The sequence below is a fragment of the Mus caroli genome, unplaced genomic scaffold (assembly GCF_978045245.1).
Source record: "Mus caroli unplaced genomic scaffold, Mus_caroli_1 scaffold_6, whole genome shotgun sequence".
Lineage (NCBI taxonomy): Eukaryota > Metazoa > Chordata > Mammalia > Rodentia > Muridae > Mus > Mus caroli.
Window position 1 is genome coordinate 19,385,001 of NW_028227261.1, and position 19,748 is coordinate 19,404,748.

Below are 19,748 nucleotides of genomic sequence, written 5' to 3' on the forward strand. Positions count from 1 at the left end.
AGAAGTTGGAGACCAAGAGTTTCAGGGGCTCACCGGAGGCTTACGGCTCTGGGCTTTGATTGGCAGTGGCCTAGCTAATACTCCGTAGCCAGTGACTGCCTTGGATGGTGACAGCAGTCCCTGTGATCAGCTGCCATTATGGCTCCCAAGCCAAAGGCTTGTCAGCTACCTAGAACACTGATGCCTAAGGCAGGCTCCACCCCTAGCTCTCCCAAGCTTCTACTCTCTGAAACTCATTTTGTTCGGTTTTGGTTTTCAAGACCGGGTTTCTCTGTGTAGCCCTTGGCTGCTCTGGAACTTCCTCTGTAGATCAGAACTTCCTCTGTAGATCAGGCTGGCCTCGAACTCCCAGAGATGGCCCGCCTCTGCCTCCCACACCCAGTGTCTCTCTGAAACTCTTTAGTCACCCACGGTTTTTTTTTGCCACAACTATCAGAGCTGGCACTGTTTTTGTTGTCTCCTCTTTGCTTTCATTCCCTGCTCAACATGCCCCATCCACAATGGCCAGAATCTCTACCCACCATAAAAAATGCAAGTAGGTAAAAAAAAACAAAAAAACCCAAAAACCCTCAAGATGCTCTTTGAAGAAGCCATGAGCAAGTGGCTATTTCATGGGTGTGGCATGCAAATTGAAGCACACAACCACTGCCACTTCAGGTTTTATGAAGACTAATCTCAGCACCGCCCCCCCATCTGTCAATCACAAGCCTTCCTGAGTCACTAAGGGAGTGTCCCTCTTTTGGTTGAGAGCCTCTGAAAGGTCCAGAGCAGCCAGAGGTAAGAGGCTGGAGTTACTGGATCGGGGTCAAGTGGCAGGTGTGGCCAACCTTTTCACATTACAAATGAATGCTGTCCTCTATATATCGAAACACATACAAATCTCTGTCCCTCTCTGTCTCTGTTTTTCTCCCTACCTACCTCTGCCTCCTAAGTGCTGGCATTACAGGCATGTACCACCACCACCCTGCAAAAAAAAATCTCTTGTTTTTTAAAGATTTATTTTTAATTGTGTATATGTGTCTGTCTACATGTTTATGTATGGATATGAACACATAACTGCAAGTGCCCACAGAGGCCAGAAGGCGTCTGATCCCCTGGACCTGGAGCTCCAGGCTGAGGGAGCTGCCTGCTGTGTGTGCTGCGAACCAAACTATGGTTCTCTGCAAGGTTAGCATATAGCTACTGAGCCATTGCTTCAACCCCCAAACCTCATAATGCTACAATTTTGTGTTGGGTCATCATCGCCATCGTAGCTGTCCTTGGGTAGAGGCCGAATGTGTTTGAGAGTTCACTGAGGCACGTCTTTCCTGAGGTGAAGGTTTCTAGCTGTGAGCTGGTGCCTGAGTCATGCCTTCCGTAGGTGTGGTTAGGCTAGGCTTTGCTGCCCAGGGCAAGTTTCTCGGAAGGTTCGGAAGGGTCGCTTGCTCCAGACTTTCGGGAATAGGAAAGGTCTGCTGAATGGTGAGTATTCAGTCACAGAAAAACATCAAAACAAGCTTCTAGGGCTGGAGAGATGGCTCAGTGGTTAAGAGCACTGACTGCTCTTCCAAAGGTCCTGAGTTCAATTCCCAGCAACCACATGGTGGCTCACAACCATCTGTAATGGGATCTGATGCCCTCTTCTGGCACATAAGTCATATATGTGTGTGTGTGTCATATACATAAAATAAATAAGTAAATATTTTTAAAAACCCAACAAAACAAAACAAAACAAACAAACAAACAAATAAACTTCCAGAAGAGACCTAACATCTTGATACAAAACTTACTATCTCAGCAGTTTAAAAAAAAAAAGTGTGTAGCTGTAGCCTAGTGACAAACACTTTTAATTCCAGCACTGGGGAGGCAGAGGCAGATCTCTCCTCTCTCTCTCTCTCTCTCTCTCTCTCTCTCTCTGAGTTTGAGGCCAATCTGGTCTACGGAATGAATTCCAGGATAGCCAGAGCTACACAGAGAAATCCTGTCTTGAAAACAACAACATGCTTGTGTGAGTTGTGTGTATGGCTGTTTCTACACGTGTTCATGTGGAGGCCTGAGGCAGACATCAGAAGTCCACCTCCATCCCTGTGCCCCGGAGCAGTCTCTCAATTGAACCCAGAGCTCACCACATTCTAGTCTAGCTAGCTAGCTTGCTGTGGAGATCCTGAGTCTGCCTTCTGAGTGAGCGCTGGATTACAGATAGGTCCCACCCTCCACCCCACCCCAGCCCACCCCAGCATTTACACTGGTGCTGGGGATCCGAATTCTGTTCCTCAAGCTTGCACCCACACTTTATGTACCAAGCTATCCCCCCTAGACATTAACAGTATTTGGCCTCTGTCCCGTGGTCCTAGGCAGAGTTGGGCTCCTCTGTCTCTGAGAAGACAGAATTTTGCTTAGAGGTGAGCTAACAGAAGACATTAGCGGAAGTCTTGGATCTCCTGATCTTGGAGTTAGAGCCAGGTGCATAAAAGCAGGGCCATGCGGTCAGCTTGTGGGGAAGAGGGTCCCCAAGCACCTGGAGGGAACTGGAGCATCCTGGGGTGAGCAGAGAGATCCGGGAGCAGAGAGAGAGCACAGGCTACGTTAGACGCTGAGTTTGTGATTTAACAGCAAGCTGTGTCTGCTCAGCTCTGCGATATCCTCCCAATCAACAAAATCCCCGGCTCCGGGCTCCCGGCTCCCGGCTCCCGGCTCCCGGCTCCCGGCTCCCGGCTCCCGGCTCCCGGCTCCCGGCTCCCGGCTCCCGGCAACTTCTGTTGCACAAGTAAGTCTGCTGTTGACAGCCTTGCTGTGAGCAACCTCAGAGGAAAACAAGCACTCTCTTTGTTACTCTCTACCCTGCCGAGAGAGCCTCACAGATGGATGGGTCACCTGGGCTGGTAATTGATAATCACAATTGTGTTGCCATGATTCACCGGCTGGCAGCCTTCTGCAGTTCCTGGTAAAAACAGAGGGGGGTGGGGGTGGGGGGACAGAGAGCAAGAGCTGGCGTCGGGTGGGGTGGGATGAACAGGAGTCCAGACAGGAAGTAGGAGCAAGAAAGAACCAGGCCAGGGAGGTAGAGCCCACCCTCACCTCACAGGGAAGATGCTCCACCACGGTGGTCATGGGAAGCCAGGTAGAAGATGGATAAAGAGGAATCAGGGAGGACCACTCCGAGCCCTGGGCATACTTCAGAAAGCGTCTCTGTCCTCAGCTCTCAATGAGCAGATCACACAGCATAAGAAAGGATCTTGGAACAGTGCTTGCGGTTCCTACCGACTCTCTGGCAGGCACCGCCAAAGGCATTTATTCTCAGCCTTCCTAATGCTGCGACCCTTTAATACAGTTCCTCGGGCTGAAGTGACCCCAACCATGAAATTACCTTTGTTGCTCCTTCATAGCTGTAATTATGTGATGAACTGTAGTGTAAATGTGTTTTGCAGTGGTCTCAGGTGATCCCTGTGAAAGGGTCATTTTGACCCCCCCAAAGGGTCACAAGCCACAGGTTGAGAACGGCGAACCTAAGAGAAGGCACATTTTCCTTCTTTGTTGTGTGATCTTGGGACAGCACTGTCCCTGTCCCCTCTCTATCCACCATGCAAGGAAGAAGCTGCTTCGCTGGATGGAGATGAGTGCTAGGAGAATGACAGACCTAAATTCAATTTCCAGTGCCCACAGACAAAAGCCAGGCCCAGTGATGCAGGTCTGAAACCCCAGGGCCCGGGGGCACAGAGGCAGGCGCATCCCTGAAGGTTGCTGAGCAGTCTGGTGAGCCAAGTGAGCTCTGGGTGCAGTGAAAGACTCTGCTTCATAAAGTAAGGTGGGGTTGAAGAGATGGCTCAGAGGTTAAGAGCACTGACTGCTCTTCCAGAGGTCCTGAGTTCAAATCCCAGCAACCACATGGTGGCTTACAACCCTCCGTAATGGGATCTGATGCCTTTTTCTGGTGTGTGTCTGAAGACAGCTGCAGTATACTTGCATATAACAATAAATAAATCTTTGGGCTGGAGTGAGCAGGGCAGGAACGAGCAGAGGTCCTGAGTTCAATTCCCAGCAACCACGCGATGGCGCACAACCAGCTACAGTGTACTCATATTAATATATATATATATATATATATATATATATATATATATATATTAAAGTAAGGCAGAACCTGGTGTAGTGGGATGCTGAGGCAGGATTGTGAGTTACCTGCAAGCTAGGAGAGTCTATCTCAAAGCATGGGGAACCCATGGACTTTGGCCTAGACCTTTCTAATAAAAAGCTCCAGGAGAGAGGTTTCAAGAGAAACTCTCCAGTGAGTAGGCTAGGATGCAGCTACTTGGGAAACCATGGTGGGAACTTAAATTTGGGTCTAGAAGTTTAAGACTAACATTAGCATAACAAAACTGGCAATGGGGAGGAAGGAAAGGAGAGAGGGGCAAGGGGGTGAGTACCGTCCCTTTGACCTCCCAGACCCCCCTAGGAAAGAGAATACACGTCATGCCTCCAGCTCTGATTTCTTCTGGGGCAAGTCTCCCCATTGGGAGCCTCTTTGCTTGCTAGGGTGGTGGTAACATCCCACCCTGGCATAAATTTGCCTAAAACAAATGCCATAGAAAATTAGCGCAGTCCTTTGAATGGAACAGATCAGCATGCGCATCCCTGGCTCCCTGGACTCCTCCCTCCTGTCAGAGGGAGTCATAATGGTACCCATGTTGCCTGGCTCATGAAAGGATTCACTGACTCGGGGAAGTAAGGCAAGATGCTCTGGAGTGGCCTGGTGGGCACATGCCCAGTCTCTGAGGCCGTGGGATACCAACAGTTTCATCTTAGATGTGTGTGTGTGTGTGTGTGTGTGTGTGAATATATATATATATTTGGAATTTAAGATTATTTTCTGGAGACCCTGAATGCAGTTATTTCCATTTCAGAAATCTAGCTCTGAACCGGGGTGATCTCCTTGCTCAATATCAGTAAATCCTTTTCACTCAGATGACTATAACAAAATGGCACAGGCTGGGTCACTTCAACAACATACACTGATAGTCAAACAAGTCTCGAAGCTCAGGAGTCCAAGCGGCTTCCAGTCTTGACCACCTCCTCTTGATGTCCAGGCACAGCAGGAGAGAGCACTCTCTGGTGTCTTCTAAGGGCACCATGTGGGGCTGGCTCCCTTCATGGGAGGATGGCGACCTCTTCTAAATCTAGTCAGTTGCCAAGGCCTCTCCTCTTGACTCCATGACAACGCTGGCTATGGCTTCAGTAAGAGAAGCAGGAAGGTATGTCCACATTCATAGCCCAAAACTTGCTGTTCTGAACCCCGGTCACTCTACCACAACCACAACACAAGCACGCTTGCCCTCACAAAATTCCCATTTGCGTTCAATAACAGAAAGATGTGCTTCAGCCCAGAAGCACCAGGAAGAAAATTAAAGCTGCACAAGCAAATAGAGAAGGTGGAGGACGGAAGATGGAGGTTTGGGGAGGATGTCAGGGAAGGCTTCTGGCATGGTTGAGTAGGGGGAACCATGAATCTAGTACCTAAGGACAGAAAGTCAACACATTGGGGTAAAGACATCAATTGGCTTCATTTGGGGTCTAGCAACAGATTCACGTATTAATAGTGTGTTTATGGGCTGGAGAGGTGGCACATCAGTTAAAAGCATCCATCCTCTTGCGGAGGACTCCATTCCCAGCACCCATATCAGGTAGTTCACAAACACCTGTAGCACTAGCTCCCAGGGATCCAATGCCTCTCACCTTTTCTGGCACCAAATGTGTGCACATACCCCTGAAGGCACCAGCACACACATGCACATACCCACACACATACACATACTTTTTTAAAAAATTTAGAAAAACCTATAAAAAATAATGAATCAAATGTTCAGGAGGCTGGAGTTGTAGCTTGGTTGGTAGAGTGTTTGTTTTCCTAGAGTACCCCAAGCCCTGGGTTTGAACCCCAGCACCACACGCATCCACTCACCCCAGATAGGGAGCCTATAACAGACCCAGGAACAGATACCACCAAAGTCCAACTTGGTGAACCAATGCGTTTATTGGGGTAACTTACAGGAATATGGGGGGGTGTCACTTTCAGGAGCAGAAATGACTCAGCAGCTGCATCACCAAAGTCCATCCCAGCATGGGTGAGAGATCACAAACTGGGAACCTGGAATACACTGCACAGCCTGCAGGCAGCTCAGCAGCCTGGAGAGTGTCATTCCTAGCTGCCTCAGTTGGTCTCAACCTCTTCCAAGCAGTTCCATTTGTCTGAGAGTGACTCACAGCATTCTTTACTCCTCACTCTTGGGGAGGGCAGTGCCTGGTGAATCTGGTCAGTTTCAGGGACTTCCTAAAGCTATTCTGAGTTGTTTACTTGCTGTCTTAAGGAGCTTCCCAGGAATACTGGAATGTTTCAGTCTGGGAGGAAACAGAGGCAGAGGTGAGGGAGAGGGGGTGAGGTTCTAGGTCACCCTCAGTTATGTATCTGGTTTGAGGCTAGCCTGGGCTACAACAGACCTCAGCTCAAAAAAAAAAAAAAAAAAAAGCAAGTAAGTAAGATAGAAGGAAGAAAGGAAGGAGGGAGGGAGGGAAGGAGGGAGGGAGAGAGAGAGAGAGAAGAAATTATGTAGTGAGCAGAGCAGAGGTGGCAGAAGCAGAGACAAAGGCAAAGCCAGGCTGGGTCTTTTTTGTCACTTGTGAGATGCTTGTCCCTCAGTTTTGCATCACTATAATGAAACACTTGAAGCTGTTGACTTTAGAGTAATGGTCTGTGTGTTATATAATTTCTGGGCCTCTGACCAGGGCCACCTCTTAGAGGAACACAACACCTCCTAAAAGTGCCACCCTAGGAACCACTCAGAGTTTTGGAGAACATTCAGTGTCTAAATCATAGCAGCTAAGCCCAAGACAATAGACAACAGAAACATTAAACAAACAAACAAACAAACAAACAAACAAAAAGATGAAGTTACTCCGAATTTGATTTTGTTCTTTTCTTGAGATAGGGTCTCATGGAGCTCAAACTAGGTCCAACTCACTGTGTAGCTGAGGCTGGCCTTGAACTCCTGATCCTCCTGCCTCCCTCTGTCAAGTTCTGAGGTTACAGGTGTCTCTTTCTCCTGATTTCTTTTCTTTTTTTTTTTTTTTTCTTGGTTTTTCGAGACAGGGTTTCTCTGCATAGTCCTGGCTGTCCTGGAACTCACTCTGTAGACCAGGCTGGCCTTGAACTCAGAAATCCGCCTGCCTCTGCCTCCCAAGTGCTGGGATTAAAGGCATGCGCCACCACGCCCGGCTCCTGATTTCTAAGATCTGATAAGAATTTAATTTTGATTTGGTGACATGGAACTTCTCAGCCCAGGGTGACTTCATCTGAGGCTCAGTACTTGCAATGGTCCTTTAAGAATGGGAAGACTGGGTTCCTACACTAAATGTTCAGAGCCTGTGGGACAAAAGGTTTGGACAGAAACTCAGTTTGCCTTAGAGAGGTGGGGCCCTGCTGAATCCATCCCTCCACTCCCCTCAGTGTTCAGACATTGTCTGGAGTTTAAACAAAGTGCTTCTGAGCTTCCCACACAGGCCCCCCAGTTGTCCTGAGAAAGGAGCCTTCTCTAACTGTGGCAGTTGCTTTAACAGCCACTCGGCCCTTGGATCTCAAGTTTGGTGTGACTCACTCATGTGTATCGGGAAAGTGTCAGGCCTGAGTCAGGAACCGGTCAGAAGGTCAGAGAGGGCTGGGGAGACATGCAGGCTAGAGAAGTATTTCTTCTTTCTAAAAAACATGTGTGTGTGTGTGTGTGTGTGTGTGTGTGTGTGTGTGTGTGTTGGCGTGCGTGCTTGTAAGCATGCAACAGCGAGCGAGGAGATTGGGGGTCAGAGAACAGCTTTCAGAGTCTGTTCTCCCTTCCTCCACGAGTTCCAGGGGACACAGTCATCCGGCGGCCTGTTAGGACAAGTGCTTTTAGTGGCTGAGACATTTTACCACCCGAGAGGTGCTTCAAGGAAGTCATTTCAGGCTAGGATGAGGAACCTGGTTTAGAGCCAAGCCTGGCTCACCAGACCTGTTATCCCAGCTACTCAGGAGGCTGAGGCAGGAGGATGGCACGTTTAAGGCCAACTTGGTCTACAGGAGGAGTTTAGTGTTGACCTGGGCCAAGACCTTCTCTTAAAATTAAAACAAAACAAAACAAAACAAAACAAAGAAACAAAAAGACACCCACAAACCCTACAAAGGGTCTGAGGGAGGTAGCTCAGCGGCAGAGCCCTTGCCTGGCATTCAATGTACTAAGTTCAGTCTCTAGGAACCCCTCAAATCCCCTCTACCCATCAAAGGGACCCGCCTTGAGAGATAGGATGGAGAAGGCTTAGAAACAAAGAATAATCCTGATCCAGCACAAAGGGGCACAGAGCAAAAGGAGTGGCAACCAGCAAGGTTTGTTTCTTTTGGTTTGTTTTGTTTTTAATAAAAAGAGTGTGTCCTGACTCAAACCGGACTAACAAGCACACCAGGGCAAGTGCCTGTGTAAACATTTTATCAGGTAGGAAAGGTTAAAAGATAAGATTTTCATGAATTTTACATGGGTGTTTTGTGTGTGTGTGTGTGTGTGTGTGTGTGTGTGTGTGTGTGTGTGTCATATTGGCCCTTGGTGGGCTAGCTTCCTTTGATAGGAGAAAAAAAACAACACTTTTCTTACCCAAGAAAGGCTTGTTCCTTTCTTCAGCCAGCCCTGGACACTTCCCATTCTCTGTGATAACCCCCAGTTTCATATCAAGTTCCAAATGCTGACTGTTGTTCTCAGGGTTGCCTAGTCCTGAGCATCCCAGGTTGTGAATCCTGGCTGTCTTCCTTGGCCTCTTCATGACCACAGTGACAGAGATACACATGAACTGTTGTAGGCTAAAGAAATGTATGAGCTCACATAACTACCCCATGGAAGGAACTGGAGGCTATCCAGGCCTCAGCTGCCTAAGCACAGATACGCCTCACATTCTGTGCAAAGGTTCTCTAATGGTCCCTTCCAGAACAAATGGAAATATGGCCATCCTCTGGGCAGATCAGAAGGTCTACACAGAGATGAGCCCTGAGTGGCCAGTTTGGGTGAGATGGTAATCTGTCAGCTAGACAGTAGGGAGGCCACCTAAGAAAAAATGGCAGCTTCCGTCTAAATCACCTGCGGGGAATGAGGTGACCCTTTATAAAAGAGAGGAAGAAGAGCCGGAAAAGTGGTTCAGCCCATAAAGTACTTGCTATAAACCTGAGTTCCGCTCTCCAGCACACACATAAAAAGAGCTGGCATAGCATAACAGGGTAACCTGCTCTCCCAGATTAGGGCAGGCAAAGACAGGATAGCAGGATCCCTGGGGCTTGTAGGCCATCCAGAGTAGGTGAACTGATAAGGTCCAGGTCCAGCGAGAGACCCTGTCTTCATAAATGACAATAATTGGGCTGGAGAGATGGCTCAGCGTTTAAGAACACTGACTGCTTTTCCAGAGATCCTGAGTTTGATTCCCGGCAACCACACGGTGGCTCACAACCATCTGTGTTGGGATCCAATGCCCTCTTCTGGTATGTCTGAAGAGAGTGACAGTGTACTCATATACATAAAATAGTAAGTAAATCTTTAAAAAAAATAGCAATAACCAATCAATAAACAAAGGTAAGGGCTAGAGAGATGGCTCAGCAGTTAAGAGCACACATTGTTCTTACAGAGGACCCGAGTGTGGTCCCCAGCCTCCACCACAGGAGGTTCACAACCACCTGTGGCTCCAGCTCTCACAGGGACCAAACACCTTGTTCTGAACTCCACAGCAGTCATTCTCACATGTGCACTCACAGCCCCACACATGTATGCACATAGTTCCAGATAAGATAAGACAGGAAGTGACTGAGGAAGACTCCAACACCAGCCTCTAACCATGTGTGCACATGGATACACATACATGCATGTACATATACACACGTGCACAGTCACAGTAGCAAAATAAAGAGACACTAATGTCAAAACGGTTGGTGCCCACTGCATTCTACAGTGGGCGCCACTGCACCAGCCCTTCCTCCCCAATGTAGGAACCTGTCACCATCTAACAGTGCAGGGCCAGCCCTAGCCTGGCCATGAAACGTGCTGGCCTTCCTCCCAGCAGATTTATAGCTATGGCATCCTGCCAAAGGTCTAGTGCCAGCCATCAGTTCTGGTCCATGGATCCATGTGGTCTCAAAAGCCGTGAGCAATGTAACGAATGCACTAGCTCCCAGTATGCTAATACAGATCATGAAGGAACAGGAAAACCCAAGAGGACATGCCAACTCCGGCAACAGTTCTACCTCCAGTGACTTCTTTTATACTTTCCAGATCCAATAAGCACTTGAGGGGCAAAATACCACAGAATCACGATGAGCGCTCAGACTTGGACACGGGGAGTGTGGCAGACAAGAATTGAGCTGGCATGATAGATAACTCAGTAACTTCAAATGACTGACTGCCTAGCACTCTCTTCTCTGGCAGACCAGGAGTTGGGCTGCGGTCCAGGCCTGTGGACTGCCCTGCTCTGGTCCACAGGCTAGAGATAAAAGACCCTGTCCAAGTGTCCCACCATCCCCAGAGTGGCACCCTCATGCACAGGTTCAGACTAGCACAATGTGCCATTCAAGTCTTAGCCCTCTGCTGGACAGGGTGGGGCACGTCCTTAATCTCAGCATTTGGGAGGCAAAGGTGGGTAGATCTCTGAGTCTGAGGCCGGCTTGATCTACACAGCAAGGTCCAGGCCAGCTAGGGCTTCCTTGTAAGACTTGTCTCAAAAAAAAAAAAAAAGTCAAGTCTCAGGGCCCTAAGAAGGCAAAGGGGAGGTGGAGAGCAGACAGCGAGCTTGCAAAACTGCATCCACTCACAGTCATCAGTTTAAACTGCATACCTGGGCTAAGGAGATGGCTCATGTGTACAAGCACAAGGCCCTGAGTTCAAATCCCAAGTAGCCATACATGTAGAAAGCTAAACGCATCACATTTGCCTGTGATTACAGTGCTGTTGGGGAGACGAGGGGCTTCTTGGAGCTTGCTGGCAGTCGGTCTAGCCCAAGGTTCACTCTCCCAAGGGAATAAAGCAGAGAATGACACAGTAAGCATTCTCTACCCTCCTTTGGCCTCCCCAAATGCACACAGGTAGATACATGTCTCACAGGCACAAACCCAAGCCAACGAAACTGTAACACCACAGGATGCTCCAAGGGAGGCTGGAAAATGTGGTCTCCAGACGGATAGCTCTGTGTCCAGCTAAACTCAAGTGGGGAACAATTAGCAGCCTCTGTCACCGGGCTCCCCTATAAGGACCTGTAAGAATTCTTCTTTGTATACACAAAGCATTCGCCTACCACCTATCTAACTAAGGGAAACCTCTGTGGGCAGAGCCCCACTGTCCCACGGCTCGCTTCTCCTCTGGTCCAGATGTAGCTTTGCTGATTTGGTGGTCTGTGAACTGGATAATTTTCCACTCCTACTTCCCATCCATCCCCACAACACACAGAGTGGGGTTATAGATGGGATAGCAACAGAATCTCCCACAAGCTAAAACAGGGCGGGGGTGGGGGGGACACATAGACACCCAACCCTGGCAGCTCATGACCCCCGCCCCCGTGACAGAAAGTAAGAGGTTTCCTCTCCCGGCATATTCCTTCTGCTGGGGTCTCCAGCTTAGCTATCCAGGAACCTCTTTCTTGGTCATGTCGTCATTGGAGATACATTTGCTGAGAGTGGTGGGGGCCTGCTCTCACAGAGGACCCTGGTTCAGTTTCCACCACCCACATGGTGATTCACAACCATCTGTAACTCCAGTTCCAGGGGATCCAGCAGTCCCTTCTGGCCTCTGTCAGCACCAGGCACACAGACAGTTGTTCATACGTACATGTAGGCAAACCTTCCATACACCTAAAATACAAATAAATGAAACATAAAAGACAGAAAGCATGCAGACCACACTGAGGGCCCCCTCCTGCAGCTTCCATCTCCTGGATCCAGACTTGAGGCTGCTTCTATCTTTTTTCTCCCTCTGCAGCACTGGGCAAGCAATCTGCATCTTCACACCAGGCAAGCACTCTGCCACAACCACTTTATCAAGCCTCAGCAGTGTCTCCTTTCACCTTCACCTTGACCTTAGGGATGATGCAGCTGCTCCCCTGCCCAGTTGCAGTGTCCTCTGCTTCCAGGTTTGGGAACCAGGATGAGGCATTAGAGAAACAAAGACCCGAACATTCTTGGAAAATCCACGCCACAGCAGGCCCCAGTGTTCTCCAGTACTTCTGAACACATTGCCCTGTTCCTAACAGTGGGCCCCTCCTTGGCCTGGGTGGTGGAAGTGCTCTCATTTAGGGGTTCTATCACTGTGATGAAGCATAACTAAAAGTGTCATGGGGAGGAAAGGACCCACGTAAGCCACAGTTTCACATCGGAGTCCGTCATCGAAGGAAGTCAGAGCAGGAACCCGAGGCAGGATCCTGGAGGCAGGAACCTGAGAAGCCATGGAGGGATGCTGCTCTCAGGCTTGCTCCTCATGGCTTGCTCAGCCTGCTTTCTTAAAGTACTCAGAACCCATGACCCAGAGGTGACACCACCCACAAGGAGCTTAGGCTTTCCCACATCAGTCATCGATCAAGAAAATGCCCCACAGACAAGAAAATCATCCCTTTTCCCAAATGACTCTAGTGTGTGTGTGTGTGTGTGTGTGTGTGTGTGTGTGTGTGTGCACACAAGTACACACACGCACACATTCTCTCAACTGAGGTTTCCTCTTCCCAGATGACTCTATCATGAGTCAAGACATACAAATGAGGCACAAGGAACCTCTTCCAACATCCTCCTCAGGAAATGGTTCTGCTGTCCATACCACTGGTCTCTTCTCTCCCCTCAGGGTGCAACATAGAAAACGCCTGCTACCCACTGGGTGTGTGTGCCGAGCGGACTGCGATCCAGAAGGCCATCTCCGAAGGGTACAAGGATTTCAGGGCTATTGCCATCTCTAGGTGAGTGGGGTGGGCCAGTTATAGCAAAGTTCATCATCTCTCCAGCGGACGTCTGACACACACCTCATTCATTCATTCATTCATTCATTCATTCACCGGATGCATGACTATTGTACATGTTCTTCCTGGCAGACACAGGGCCAGGGATAAGGAGGTAAATAAGAAATATGAGTCCGAGGCTGGGGGTCAGGGCTCAGTTGGAGGAATGTTTGCCCAGTATGCAAAGACGCTGGGTTTGATCCCCAGCCTTGCATAAAGGTGGACATAGCTTCGTACTCCTATAATCCCAGCACTCAGAAGGCAGAGGCTGGAGGATCAGAAATTCAAGGTCTGCCCTGGCTAAATAGTGAGTTCAAGTTCAGCCTTGGCTAACTAGTGAGACCTTGTCTCAAAAAGAGCAAGGGCAAGGGGAGCTGGAGCAGTGTGGTCCAGTGGGCAGGGCACTTGACACTTGCTCTTGAGGTCTTGAGCTCTGCCCCTGCACAAACTAGGTAAGAGACAATCATGGTGGTCTGTCCCGACAATTCCAGCAGTGCGACAGTGTTGGGAGGCAGATGCCCAGAGTGTGCTGCCCAGTCAGTCTAGTCCAAAGAGCATACTCTAGGTTCAGGGAGAGAGCACCATACGGTGGGGGCTGGAGAGATGGCTCAGTGGTTAAGAGCACGGGCGGCTCTTCCTGAGAACCTGAGGTTTGAGTCCCAGCACTGACATGGTAGCTTATAACTTCAGTTCTACAGGATCCAACACTCTCTTTTGGTCTCTGCAGGCTTCAGACAGGCACATGGTACACAGACATACATGTAGGCAAAATACCCATACACATAAAATAAAATGATTGAAAACATATATAAGGCAGAGAGTGACTGAGGAAGATGCCTGAAATTGACCTCTGGCCTTCACACATGTGTGCATACATACCTGCATGCATATGCATACATGCACACATGAACGAATGCACATGAGCGTATTGCACACACACAAAAGCCCATACATTTTCCCCACCACACACATAAGGAAAAATAACAATAATTAAAATAGTAAATGGGTTTGATCAGTGGTAGTGAAACTGAAGACAGCCCAGAATTCCTCCCCGGAGCCCGAGGAGTCTCTGTAAACTTTTAGAGCCTCCGTGTCGGTAAAACCAAGTTCTTGGCTTTGCTGGGGGAAAAGCATTTTAAGACAAACCACCATGAAGCAGAATTGGAATGTATTAACAGACATTCAGAATCCTTCTTAGATTTACTTTATGTGTATCGATGCTTTGCATGCTTGCTCTATAGGTCTGTGCACCAGAGGCGTATGTGGTGCCTGAGGTCAGAAGAGGACATTGGATCTCCTGGGACTGGAGTTACAAGCAGCTGTGACCCGGCATGTGGGTGCTGGGAATAAAAACCAGGTCCTCTAGCTAGAGCAACAAGTGACCCATGTCTCCCAGTCCTTTCAAAGGTGTTTTAAATGTAGACTTCAAGTACAAAGGTTGACAGAAAGAGAGCCGCCCAGGAGAAGGGTGAGCCACACCCAAAAGCTTAAGGGTGAGCTTCTCAAAGGAAATAGACACTTTGTTATCCCAGTGGTGACTGGAGGAGGGATTTGGAAGCTTAAGGGTGAGCTTCTCAAAGGAAATAGACACTTTGTTATCCCAGTGGTGACTGGAGGAGGGATTTGGAAGCTTTGAGATCTGGGGTTCAGCTGGTTTCTTTTTCCTTCCTTCCTTCCTTCCTTCCTTCCTTCCTTCCTTCCTTCCTTCCTTCCTTCCTTCCTTCCTTCCTTCCTCCCTCCCTCCCTCCCTCCCTCCCTCCCTTCCTTCCTTCCTTCCTTCTTTTCTGTTGTTTTTTTGTTTTGTTTTGTTTTGTTTTGTTTTTGTTTGAGACAAGGTCTTACTCTGTGTCCCTAGCAGTCTACACAGCTATGAAACTCACTATGTAGACCAGGCTGGCCTCAAACTCACAGCCATCCACCTGCCTCTACCTCCCTTAGGATTAAAGATCTGAAACCACCTGGGCTAATAATTGGTATTCTTCGTTCTCAGCTGCTGAAAGGCTTCCCCAGTCTCCCGAGTGAGTGGCTCCCATCCCTCCCCCTTTCCCTGTCTTTCTGGTCTGCCTCAGACTCCACCCTCAGGGTTGGCCCACAGAGCAGGTAAACTCAGGAGGACTGGCACAGCAGGGACGTTTCTGTCTCAGTAACACCAATTTCGACACAAATCCCTGGAGGTACAAAAGAAAGATGTCACACAGAAACTCACAGCCAGAGGACCTGAGGGTCATTGGGCACGGACTCCCTTGCCACCACCCCACTTTTACAGACAAACAAAAACAAACAAACAAACAAACCCTTGAGGCCTGAGAAGTTAAGGAACTTTCCTGGAAGTTAGCTGTAAATAAAGCTGGATCGAAACTCTGATCCCAGAATCATAGTCCAGGGCACAGTCCTCTGTGCCACTCTGTGCCAGGAGGCAGACTCTGTTGCCTGCTCTTTTTAAGTGGGCCCAGAACAAGCTGTTGAGCTTTACTAACTCCAGATAAAGGTGCCAAAACCAGGGTTCAAAAGCAAGCTGGCTCGGTGACTCGGTGACAGTCATGTAAGCGCTGGCTCAAGCTAACCCAACTCCAGGTAGGGTCTGGCTAAACTAGATTTCAAATCAGTGCTCTCTAGTACCTCAGATGTAATGGCTCAGGCTCCCGTGGGCATCCTCCCACTGGAGTGTGGTGGGGTCTTGTTGGCACTGGACCCAGACTGTGTAGCTCCTAGGCCAAAGTCCGTGTGAATGGACTCTTTACTAGTTTAGATCCCCAGCAATTTTGTGCTTTTGTGGTAAGTTGCATTTGGGTACCCTCTTTTTTTATTGGCTGGGCGAGAAGTAATCTTGGCAAGTTACTGGTTAAAGAAATTGACACAGGACACAGTGAACCCAGCCAGCAGAGCCGCCTAACCAAGCATTGGTCTTAGGCAGCATAGGACACAAGCCCTAGAAGATCATTTCTTCCTGTGAATGGAGTTGCAGCCTGGTAGAGCAGCAAAGGTTTACAGAACGCCTGATATAGTCTGTGCACCAGAAAGGGATCTTGTGGCTTTTCCAAGACCCTGCGTTTTGCCTCCATCTGGCCCTGAGGGGGTCCCGAGGGTCTTGTTGCAGTGACTGGAACCAGGTGTGCCCTTGGGAAGCAAGGCTGCGGTTCCAGGCTTTCTCTGGAGCCCAGGGCTGTCCTGGTTCCCTTAGGTTTTCAGAGGATAAATGAGGCTGAGCTGGGAACATTTTGTGCAAACGAGCACTGAGCAGGATGTGAACTGCACGTACGAAGAAATGGGGAGAAATAACTAAATTGCAGAGCTGCTCCAAGAAAGCCATGGTGTTCTGGGGAAGGGAGAGGTCGGTGCTGTAGCCTGCCGGCTCCGTTAGCATTTGCCCAATGGAAGGCTCTTTTCTCTTGCCCATCGCCTGCCTTTAAACACGACCCATTGGGTCTTGCTGCGATCATCAGACTTCCTTACACAAACATCTGCAGTTTCTAGCACCCAACTGGCCTACTCTGGATCTTAGCCCATCACCGAATCCCCCAGACAGCAATGCAGTCATTATCACACTAATGACTTATTAAAGAGAGCTTGGATTAGAGGAGGAAGGCCAGCCAGCTCTTTTTGGCACAGACCAGGGCTGAGCAGCCCAGTCCCCTCTCTGGGATCACAAAGGATGGGGTGCTGCTGATGTTGGCAGAGCCAGGTGAGATCCTGAGGTCCCACTGGACTCCTATTCCTCTGTTCTCAGAGTCAGTAGGTTTCTAGCTCACCAAGCTAACTATGACCTCAGTGTGCAGCCAAGGTTTGCACAAACCACACAAAACCCTTGATCTCCAGGGATAAAAGGTATCCCGGGGAGGAGAATCAGGAAAGCGTGGGAGAGATGTCTAGATGCAGCCAACTTGTCTGATGGTTATTGATCATTCTTGCCAGATATGTTAACTGACAGACAAAAGCCCTAGCTCCCAGGTCACTGGGGACTGCCCTACTGTGCACCTAAGGTGCTTAGAAGCCTCTAAGCCTAGCTATTTTATTTTATTTTATTTTATTTTATTTTATTTTATTTTTTGACTAGGTCTCACATAAGCCAGGCTGGCCTAGAACTTGCTTTGCAAGCAAGGCTGTGACCATGAAACTCTGATCTTCCTGCCTTCACCACTTGAATGCTGGGACGGCAAGTCTGTGCCATCATACCCTCTTTGGGCTCTGTGGTCAAGTACTCTATCCATCCAGCTACAATCCCAGCCCTCAGCCTGGCTTTCTAAGCTGGAAAATTCACGAGAGGGAGTCGGCCGGCCACATGAATTGACTTCTGCGAACTCCCTAGCACACAGTGTGTCACCAAGGAGAACCACAGTTGTGACATTATTGCTCTTACTTGGCAAGCCATAAGAAAAGCAAAGGCAGAGTTTGTGGGTTCTGAGTTCAAATCCCGACCATGCCCCTGATTGGCTCTGTGACCTTGAGTAAGTTGTTTCTTCCACGATCTTTAACACGTAGTAAAAGCTTGCACACAGGTTCATGTCTTTTAGGATGTTAGGAGATTAAATGAGCTGATTGGCTGGCTCCTCTGCAGAGCCTCGTCTGAACATTTGGTACTGCAGTGCAGAATGAAGTGAGCTATTTAGCACAGTTTAGAACTTTGGGTGGTTGAAACTAAGGCTGAATCCAGCTTCCTGGTAGGACGCAGGATTGGTCCTCTGGTGACTCCTGACTTGGGCCACCATATCCAAGAAGGGAAATGACAGGGGCAGATCACAAAGGGTCTCATCGGCTGTGGAAGGGAGGCAGAGTTCCCTGGGTAACACTTCTTGGAGGTCTCTGTTGCTCCTTTTTCATGCCTGCCTGGCTGAGAGCAGGCCCTGGATCAATACAGGTAGAAAGAAATGAAACATAAGACAGGCTAAGCTTTGTACCACCAGTCACCCAGAAACTGCACAGTTTACTTGACTCATAGAGTGCCCTGCAGAGGGGCCCCCATTCCTTCAGGTTCCTATGGGGTTTCTTCTGAAGCAGGAAGCCTTCTCAGGGAAAATCCTACATTTTCGTGGAGCAAAACCAGTTTTTGATTTGCCATGCACAATAGAACATGCCTTTAATCCCAGCACTCAGGAGCCAAAGGCAGGTGGATCTCTGTGCGCTTGAGGCCGGCCTGATCTACATAGTGAGTACCAGGACAGCCAAGGCTACACAGAGAAACCCTGTCTTGAAGTGGGGTAGGGGGAGTAAAACAGAAACATTCTTTTGTTTGCTTGTTTGTTTTGGTTTTTTTTTTTTTTTTTTTTGAGACAGGGTTTCTCTGTATAGCCCTGGCTGTCCTGGAAATCACTCTGTAGACCAGGCTAGCCTCGAACTCAGAAATCTGCCTGCCTCTGCCTTTCAAGTGCTGGGATTAAAGGTGTGTGTCACCACTGCCCAGCCAGAAACATTCTTTGATTGGGCCTTCGGATACAAGTCAATTATCATGGAATCTAAAAACAGCCCCTGGCCACTCTGTCCCCTCCATTAACTGCCTCCACTTGGTCCGTTGCTGGCTAGTTAGTTTGGCTCTTTAGTCTATAAAGACGTCACCATGGTGAATTTGTGTGTCTTGTTCATTATAGCACCCCTAGCACCCGTGGCAGTTCCTAGTGCCAGGCATGTAGTAAGTACTCAATAAATATTAGTCGTCTGAAATGAGCCAGCCTCTGCAGAATGTTTTTCAGGGATCCCAGCACGCTAGGCACACAGTACACGGCACAACAGCTGCTGTTGGCGCATGGCCATATTAATTATAGACGCCATAGAGCACACTGCATGAAATAAAATAGTATGCAGTAAAGTATTAAAATATGGAAGAGGCCACACATGGAAGGTGTGCGGAAATTAGCCCCGGCAATAACAATATAGCAATCGAAGGCTTATAAAACCCCTGGGGTTGGGACTTAGCTCAGCTGGAAGAATGCCTACCTAGCCTGCATAAAGTCCTGGCTTCCATCCCCAGCACTGCATAAAACCAGGCCTGGCGGTGCGTGCCTGTAATACAGGAACTCAGGAGACAGAAGCCGGAGGCTCATGAGGTCAAGGTTATCCACAGCTACGTGGCAAGCTGGGGGCCAGCCTGGGCTACATGAGACTTTGTCTCAGAAATAAAGTTTTACTTCAATGGGACATGGTATGTCATTTTGTTGGAACCCATCCAAGTAGATGACAGTGTGACCCACGTGTGACAGACCAAGGTACAATCCTGGGTGACTTAAGATGACTCAGAGCCACACAGTGAGCCAAACAGGAAGTTGGCCCAAATCCCATGCTCTTTTCCAGCTGTCCCCAAGCTGTGGGCCCAGAAGGGTAGGGATTGTGGCCACCAAGGCCCCACAGCCAAATCTTCACTCTCTGGACATCATCCCTGTCCTCTGTCTGAGCCAGACAATGGCACAAAGGTGCCCGAATTCTTGAAGGCGACCTGGCCGGAAGCGTGTGTCTTGCTTGCTGTTTCCCTCGGATGCCAGCAGCCCATCCTTCTCTTGATACACATACGTGGTATTCTTCCATCCCAGAGCCTTCCAGGGCCCGTCTTCTTTTTTCTTCCATCCCCCTTTCTTCCTTTTTACCAACTTTTTGTTGTTGTTGTTGTTGTTGTTGTTTTGTTGTTTTTTTGTTTTTTAAGACAGGGTTTCTCTGTATAGCTCTGGCTGTCCTGGAACTCACTTTATAGACCAGGCTGGCCTCGAACTCAGAAATCTGCCTGCCTCTGCCTCCCGAGTGCTGGGATTAAAGGCGTGCACCAC

At 48.9% G+C, this 19,748-nt stretch overlaps 1 protein-coding gene across 2 annotated transcripts in view; it reads left to right on the top strand.

Moving 5' to 3' along the window:
• The window catches only part of Cda (cytidine deaminase), a 29,611-nt gene that overhangs the window by 3,599 nt on the left and 6,264 nt on the right, over positions 1–19,748 (top strand). The window contains exons 2-3 of one of the 2 annotated variants that reach the window (XM_085838384.1): positions 12,849–12,960; positions 14,241–14,364. In XM_085838384.1, coding sequence (XP_085694510.1) covers positions 12,849–12,960; positions 14,241–14,349 — 221 coding nt within the window. In that variant the 3' untranslated portion in view covers positions 14,350–14,364. Of the gene's footprint in view, positions 1–12,848; positions 12,961–14,240; positions 14,365–19,748 lie in introns of those variants that run through there. The other variant, XM_021161185.3, reaches the window with a different exon arrangement.